The sequence below is a fragment of the Octodon degus genome, unplaced genomic scaffold, assembly GCF_000260255.1.
Source record: "Octodon degus isolate 3935 unplaced genomic scaffold, OctDeg1.0 scaffold00044, whole genome shotgun sequence".
Lineage (NCBI taxonomy): Eukaryota > Metazoa > Chordata > Mammalia > Rodentia > Octodontidae > Octodon > Octodon degus.
In genome coordinates this window covers 12,552,943-12,561,646 of record NW_004524620.1, presented here as the reverse complement: position 1 = coordinate 12,561,646, position 8,704 = coordinate 12,552,943, and the positions used below count along the sequence as shown (strand labels likewise).

At 42.7% G+C, this 8,704-nt stretch overlaps 1 protein-coding gene across 1 annotated transcript in view; it reads right to left on the bottom strand.

Annotated features, from left to right (window-relative positions):
• Window positions 1–8,704, bottom strand: part of Adamtsl1 (ADAMTS like 1) — a 996,797-nt gene that overhangs the window by 335,419 nt on the left and 652,674 nt on the right. The window contains exon 4 of the mRNA XM_023715857.1: window positions 1,607–1,652. Within this exon, the coding sequence (XP_023571625.1) occupies window positions 1,607–1,652 (46 nt within the window). The remainder of the gene's footprint in view (window positions 1–1,606; window positions 1,653–8,704) is intronic.

The following is an 8,704-nucleotide window of genomic DNA, read 5'->3' as shown; positions in this document are numbered from 1 at the left end:
GGGAGCAGCATCAACTTGGACGACTACATTCAGACTTCTTTAAGGTATGCTGATAAGCGGTCTGATCAAAAGATACGGCGAATGTGCGAACAAAGAGGAATTATTACGGTAAAAGACACTGTCATTAAGGCCTCTGAAGGCACCCCCCGCCCTGCTTTGGACACATGCGTGTCGTCATTGTGCCGCCTTCCGAGCAGTCATGGAAGCCCTCTTTTGTGCATACCCTTACTGGTGCTTTCCCGGTTGCTTCCATGCCCTGAGTCAATGCCAAATGTTTACCTTTCATGCCATCTTGACTCCAGGGAACAGCACAGAGCTGCAGGGCGCCGGAGAACAGGTGGGCAGGGCCTCACCTCGCCACAGCGTCTCTGCAGGCCTGGCTTTCTGCCGGTGGCATCGGCAGCAGCGCATCTCATAAATCACTCACTAAAGTAACGTTCAGAACTGCTTCAGAAAATGGCAAGAACCATGGCATAACAATGCTCAAGCAGGAGGGGCAATATGTCTTTAATTGTAATAATCCTTTTAAAGATTTAGCATTTACATGTATTTTGATCATACCTCCTATAACCTTACAATCTTTTTCAATTGTATTTTGTGGTGCACAGTTTACTGAAATTCCTGTTCAGAACGCATCTAAACATTCCTGCCTCTGGGCCGGGGAGATAGCTCAGTAGAATAAACACCTGCCTGGCAAGTGCAAAGGCCTGAGTTCAATCTCCAGTTCCACCAAAAACAAAACAAAACAAAACAACAACAACAAAAAGACCCGAAACATTCCTGCTCCAAAGTTGCCGGACACGTGGCCACCACTGGGGTTGACTTTGCCCTCACAGCTACTGTGGGCCAGCGCAGCTCCTAGGTCCAATTCCAAATAATCTTTTCCTTTCAGGAGCCTCCAGATTCTCTGCTCTGATCTAGAAACAGCTTTATTTCTTCCTGAGGGCGCTGGCCACGCTTTGCCCTGGAAGGCGGCTGCTGCACACCCCCGGCCCTCTTACCTCCGCGCCCCGTTCCGGCTGCTCCGAGGCCGTGCGCCTTTGTGTGCGGACTCCCGCAGCATCTGCTCACAGCTGGTGCTGGCGAATGCCCGTGCAAGGACAATGAATGAATCTGTCATATCCCAGCTTGGTTAGCTGATGACTATTTCATGGTGCCCCAGGAGTTTTCCCCTTTTATCACTTCTTTTTCTTATTTCTCATGAGACCTCCATGTGAAAAGACTGAACACAGGGGGGAAATGCAGAGGCCTTGTCTTTCTTTTTTGTCCTTTTGAGACAGAATCTCTTACTATGCAGTTCAGGCTGGCCTTGAACTCATTTTGTAGCCCAGGCTGGTCTCAAGCTCACAAAGGTCCTCCTTTACCAGCCTCCCAAGTGCTGGGGTCACAGGCGGGCACCACCACGCCCAGCCAGAGCCCTTGTTTTGAAACAGTCTGATTACATTCAACCTGGTTAAATTATTAAAAGCTTTTATTAAATGATTGTATAATTAAAATAAGATGAGACAAACAACTTTTAGGGAAATCATGCTCAGGATACATGGAATTTCCTAGCACTTTCCAAGGCTGAAAAGCCACATTGTTGCACCACAAACCTCCTACTTACCACATTGCTGCATGTTCTGTATCGGATATTTCTTCCTTCGCAGCTCCTGGGTCACAAAAAGAAAATAGAACTCTCATTACTACGCAAGAAAGGCTCCGATTTCAATTAGTATAAAAAAAATCTAAGTATGTTCTTAGAGATGTTGCTATTAAATAGTAGATAGCTTATCTAAAGAAGTTGCGTGTAAGAAATAGGTTGCTTGACAGGGAGTGAACGGAAGCATTCATCCTGCTGCAAAAATTTAAAGGAAGCACTGCCATATGTTACGTCAAGTAAACATTAGAGCAAGGTGTTCTGAAAACTACGTTAAAGGCATCCTGTTTTCTTACTTATTTCTAATATAAACCAAAGAGATAGTTCAATGAAAAGATCTTAAATTTTGAATATGGTAAAAGTTGGACTGAATAGTCCACATGTCTTCTAGAGGTATGAAAGGTCACAGTTCTTACACAATTACTTTGATCTATAAATTATATGTTCATCATAGAGGCTTTGATAAAGATTGCCATATGCAAAGCTAATTGCTATTATTTTTATTTGCTTATTCCTTTTTCATACAAAGGAGGGAAATCACAGCATTTGTACAATTTTGTAGCTTGTTTTCCTCTCCACTTCAAATTTTTTTAGAAGTACTTCCCCCGACTACTAACTAAACTTTAAATATACATTGAGAGATATATAATACTTCATCAAATACTAAAACAAATATTCTTCCATTACTTGTTATTTAAGTGATTTACATAGTTTGAGAAATAAGAGTATAATACACCATCATGGTATATATGTTTCATCCAAGTTTCCATATGTTTAAGGAGAAATTTTTAGAAGGTGAATTATTTAACTAAAAGGAATTAATTTGTGTAAGCCCCTTGAAAATTGTTGCCAAAGTGGATTTCAAGAAGGCTGTACCGTTGCATATTCCCACCAGCACTACATGGGAGTTTCCATGTTACTGAATTCTTATGAACAGAAACATTTAAGTTTTGATAAAGCATTCAATGAGGATAATCCATGAGAAACAGTATTTTAGTCACATTGCTCAAAAAGCAAGATAAGGTGTTATGGAATTCCAAGAGATGGAGTACACTGGGAGCCGACACTAACGGAATGCTAGCTCCTACTCTGTCTCCTGTCTTAAGTTGCTTAATCTTCTCCTGAGGGACAATATACTATCATTATATCCGCTGAAGTGGTGAGAAGAGCAAAACCATCCAACTGCTGAGCCGTGAATCTAGGTCACCAGGCTTCGGAACTCAGCCTCCCAGGCATAATACTTCAATGCTTCATTCATACTTTTGGTTCAGCAAACATCCCTCGCGCTCTTGTTACTCTCTGGGCAGTCAACTTCCTTAGGAGAGTACACAGACTAATGAGTACAACTTGGTCTTTGCTATTAAGAAAATTAATCATAATTACAATCAGTATAGAAATACTATGTGGCAACAGTATTGTATCTTGAGAATACTGACCCAAAAATCACCTGAAAACTTACACAGTGGTTAACTGAGGTCTAAAGACCTGACCTTCACCCGACTGGTGGCACTAGTGTGCCTTAAAATTAACAAAGGAAGGGGCAGTCAGGTAGTGGAATTATAGAAAAAAAGACAATAGACAAGAGCTACATGGTTGTGAGGGCCCGATCTGGCAAGACCTTACACAAAAGGCCAATGAAGTTTAAGTCCTTTGCGTTCCACTGGAGATGCTCTGCTGTTTTGATAATAGACGAGGCCTGCTAACCTAGGCGAGCCTAAAGCTGACCCACTCACATGAGCACCTCTTTGTGACGCCGTACTGACATGCTGTCTGCCACCAACCATCTGTGTTTTTGTGACTGTCAGGAGGTACAGTACTGGACACGTGGACATGCGTACGCCGGCCCCTAGAGCGGACAGCTCTAGTCCATGCTGAGACTCAGCCACTGGGCATCCCAATTGGAAACATTTGTCTCACAGGCCAGGGAGTCTGTCCCCCAAAGAAGAGTCTGTGCTTCATGTTACTGCTGAAGTTAGCAAGTTCCTGAGTCTGAAAATATGAGCTAGGCTTCAGATTCCAGTAAATTCACAAAGTAATAGGTTCTACAACGCGAAGGGCTTTGGCAGCGTGCTACGGAGACATCAGTGTTTGCTGAGTGTGAGGAGCTTTGCACCCGTGGAGCTGCTGGGGGCTCGCAGCTAACAGCACCGTGGTTGCAAATGCTCCCTCTAACCCCAAACGCTACTTCTGGACTTGTGGCGCCACCTCAGTTTGCGCACCCTTTTCCTAATTTGCAAAATGGGCTGATGTTTATTTCCTGAGATTACTATGAAGATTAGGTTAATTATCAATTGTGGATTACATCGTGCAGTGCCTCTTCCACAGTCAGCACTATGTGCACATTTGAGGTATGAAGCATAATAGATGCAAAGTAAATATTGAAAAGAGTATAAGAAGGTGTGGAGGAAAATTATGAGAAAGACACAGAGGCACAAAAAGACTGGTATGTTTGCATATTTTTGAACAGTACTATTTCTTTTGGAAGTCAGATTAATTCAGGGAATACAGTATAGAGAAATAATTTCCAATTACAAACTTCATAATAGGCAAAGGGGAACTCCTGGAAGTTTTAAACAGGAAGAACACAATGATTCCTGCTTGTAGAAAATGAACACTGGTGTTGATTACTCAGACAGTACTGCCCTGTTTCCTGCCTTCTACTTTCTTTTCCTAAATTCCTGTCCAGGAAAGGGATAATGGATGCATTTTGAATTAGTAGCTTAGAGGCCAGTGTTCTGGGTTCCACTGTTCTTGCAGCCGTCTCCCGCCCGCGGAGGGCTTCATCTCGCCATCTGTCAAGTGATTACAGGACTATTTGTGCACACGGCTGTGCTTGCCAGCTGTACCAGTGTACGAAAGCGCCACTAAATGACCACAGGTCATTGCAGAGACGTCACTTACAAAGAAAACAGAAAAATATCCCCTCCATAATTTAAACAAGATTTCCCTCAGGTATTTTACAGTATAAATACACAGATTTGACAAGTATGCCTGAAAATAAGAATTAATAGCACCTAATGTCAAAGACTGACTTAAAATTTCCTTTTAGGAAAAACAAAACAAAACAAGAAAGAACCCTTGGCATATTTTCCAGCATACACCTTCCAATGATGCAGTGCCTGATGCTGCCTCGCACGTAATTTGTGACCCTACAGTACCTCTCCCTTAGCAGAGCATTTTACTGAGAGATTAACTTGTTTGAAATATGATGTGGAAGTGCTAATTGTTTAAGCTTGGAAAGGCGCTCAGTCTTGGCAATGCTATCAAGCTGTGGACACTAGCTGAAGTAAGATCACCTCTATGTATTCGGGCTGCTGTAAGTCTCCAGCCCACTGCTAGGATATCATCTCTAACCTCCCAAATACACTGCAAAGTTTTCGTATTCCCATTTAACAGATGAGAACAAGTGAGGTCAAGAATGAAAATGAGGCTGAAAGCTACGTGTACAGAAAAGAGGACACTAGGGATTTGGAACCTGGGGTTGATTAGCTCTAAAGTTTATAAAGCAATAAAAAATGCAATTTGTTTGCCATGTAATGTACTAACATCAGGCTAAACATCTGGGGAGTTGAGCGAAGAGCTGGCCAGGGCTTAGCAGTATCTTATTGATACTACATCAATTTATCAGCTGCTGCTCCATTCTGGTAAATCCACTTCTAGTAAGGCAGCGTGAGACACACACGGGAACACCTCCAAGAGAAACACACGTCTTGGTGCGAAAGGACTGCAGTGCAGGAAAAACATCAAAACACTGAACTCATTAAATTTCAAAATAATGTGCTCATCAGTAGCAGAGCGACTATTCCATCTCAGGGTCTAACTGCTGCCAAGTGCGGGCCCCTCCATCTCAGGCATTTGTAGGCCTCAGCACAAAAGCCTCATCTGATAATTAATTAGTAAAATTTTTTTCTCTTTCCTTCTTGTTTATTTTTAAATTTTGCTAATGTAAAACATCTGAGTGTATTCCATCAATTTAAATAAACTAGAATTCGCCTCTGGAGAAGAAAGCCAACATTAGAAGCTTTAATCCCAGATAGCAGGTGTGGAAAGTCGTAGACCTTGGGTACACAGGATTGAAGCCAAGGTACCCCTGTGCACATACAGACAGTCACAAGACCGTTGGCGAGGTAAGTACCTCGGCTATGGACTCAGAAACGGACTCAAGTCCAAAAGAACAACATAGAAATACTAGGATACAATGTAACCTAAATTAGTCCAGAAAATCCTTTATTTGTTTACTTCAAGACTTTGTTCCTAGCCAGTCACTTCATTTGGACTTAATTTCTTTTTTTCTAAACAATGAAAATCATCTCAGTAATAACCTATTATTCACGAGTCAGTCAGACTTTAATTCACTTATAATGAGATTATTATAGACTTGAGGCACACTTTGTCTCCAGTTTACATAGAAGGAACCAGTGAGACTCGTCAGGGTCTTAAAATCCTGATTTTACCTTAATTTCTATTGTCATAATTCAGTAAATTTAGAAGAAATAAACTGCTGTGGAAAATAACTCTCTTTGAAGTCTTCAGCAGCTTGGCCTCTTTCTTTATCCTCTCTGCTATATTAAGTCCCTCAGAAAGGGAGCTGTGTTTCACTTAGCTCTTTTACCTTAAAATTCTTCTTACTGCCTCTCTATGCAAACAGATCCTTCTAGTGACAGTACCGGACTCATTCTTTGTGTCAGAGAATGGTCTTAGGAAAATCGGGTAACTGTGTCCCCAAGAACAACTGCACTTGCTTTAGGCTCAGGAAACCCAAGCTTTGTCTGCCACGTCTGAACAGTCAGGAATGCTGCCAAGTAAAAACAAGTTACTTTGTTTCCCGCTATACCAACTGCCTCAAGATGCCGACTCAGGCAAAGAACTTTAAAACCAAGCAGTTCCATCTGCTGAAATGTCTTTTTTCAGTCACTCACAGGGGAACTCTAGTCTGCTTTTAAGGGAACAGGTACAGAACCATGTCAGGAATTCAAGAAGGAGGGACCTTGAGGCACACAGGTGTGGAGCCGGAACGCTCATGGGGCCAGGGCACACAGACCTACAGCGCAGCAGGGCCTCGTCCCTGGCTCTGGGTCCCTGTGCCTTCTTCACCCCAGTGAGTGCTGCATTTCTCACTGGAGCGTCACAGTATCAGGCTTCTCCCCAAGGAGTCAGTGCAAACACTCTCACATTTGGGAGGCTTTTGCGAAGAACTTACAAGGAGTGATCGCTTCCCAAGTCACCAGAGAGCAACAGGTGTCAACATGCTTACTCTCTGCGGATGTGTCATAGTGAGAGGTTTCCTCAGGGGTAACTCTTGATACAAATCACGTGAGCCAGGGAAAAGAAAGCTATGTAGTGTGGGCCCTGCCCCCCGGACACACTGAGCCGGCCACTGAGACAGGCGTGGTGGCGCATGCCTGAAATTCCAGTGCTGGGGAGGCTGAAAACAAGAGGATCACTGTGAGTCTGAGCTGCATAGTGAGACCCTGTACCAAATACATTAAAAAGAAAGCTATGTAAAACCCCTGACCCTCAGTACAAGTTATCCCCAGATGTTCACTGTTGCCATTTATAGTTCAAGATGAATGCAGAAAATCTGGGCGTAAGATTGTAGCCTGTGCGTGCCACAGTCTTATCTTGCCTGGCAGAGAAAGCGGAATTCAATGGCACACCGTTATCGTGGCTTCCTCAGGTCTCACGTTGTAATCTTTACTTAATTCTGTTTAACTTTTGTGATTAAAAAAACCCATTCCCTTCATGTGGCATATTTTACGTCATATTTCAGATAGTTAATAGTTAATTTTGATTCACATATCCTAAAAAATCTTGTTTGTGTGGAAATGTTATTTGGAAGGAGTTTGGTCCTAATAAGAGGAATTAATTCAGTACTGTATCTTCTTCAAAATGATCTCCAGACATATTCCTGTATTCTATCTTTATTTATAGTATGTCTCTAAATAATTGACAGTGTTCTAGTATGGACTTCTCACGAGCCCTCTACTAATATGAATAAATTTGAATTAGTTCTGACAAACATCAAAGAATCCTGTTCACCCTGGAGAGTGCCTCTAGGCTCATCCCTCCTCGCTGCACTGTGTGTCCAGGCCATCGGTGCCTCAAGTAACAAGAAATAGGCTGATAACATTTTCTACAAATGATGTGGAATCTGGTATCGCTTGCCTATGAGAAAGCGAGTTTAAATAGTGAAAGGTACCCTTGGCCACCTTTGTACCTAAGCTTAGGTTCCTTTCTTCCTCACCTGAGGTAATGTTTCCTTCACTGGACAAAGCCACGAATGTAAAGCACTGACAACACACACAATCATCAGCAGAAGAGTAGCTTTAAAGTAAGAGAAGACAGAGGACCCCAGTGCTTTGGGACTTCGGCCAGCATGCATAAAGAATATCTGTTTCTCTTACAAAGTTTCTCTTACAGTTTGGAGGAAAGCTCCCTGAGTCCCATGCAGCATGTCCATTTGTTTTCCACTGCTTCTTCTGCATGTGATACATCACACAGCTCACGTGGATTAGGGCTAAGGGAGAGATTTATTTTTTTCTGAACAGATAGATATGCAAGCCAAACTATTATGACAACTTGACAAATGTAGCTTTTGAAAATGCTTTCTCTTGTAATAATACAACAAAAAGCACAGTGGCCCACGGCCAGGCGCCGTGCTCTAGGAGGTGAGCTGGCCTGGGGCGCCACCGCTACGGCACATCCACTTCTCAACCTGCGAGAGGCTCCAAAGGGCCCGAAAGAGCCCCGAGAAGAGCCAGCCATAAAGGTGAAGTTCAAAGCAGTTTTAAACTGACAAGGGGGATAGTGGAGGTGCAGATTATAAGCAGGGTCATAAATTGCAGACTAGACTTAAAACGTGTTCCTCTGGCACAGAGAACGTAGTTATGACCTAAGTTTTACATTTCAACACTTCTGCTTCATAAGGAGCTCTCATTACAAAAATGTTCTGAATGCAGGGCCAGATTGGAGACCCTGGCTTTTGTACACAGAGAGTCACTGAAACCCAATGTGGAGAATAAATTTGATAAAAATGGAAATTACATAGGTTCAGAAAAGCACAGT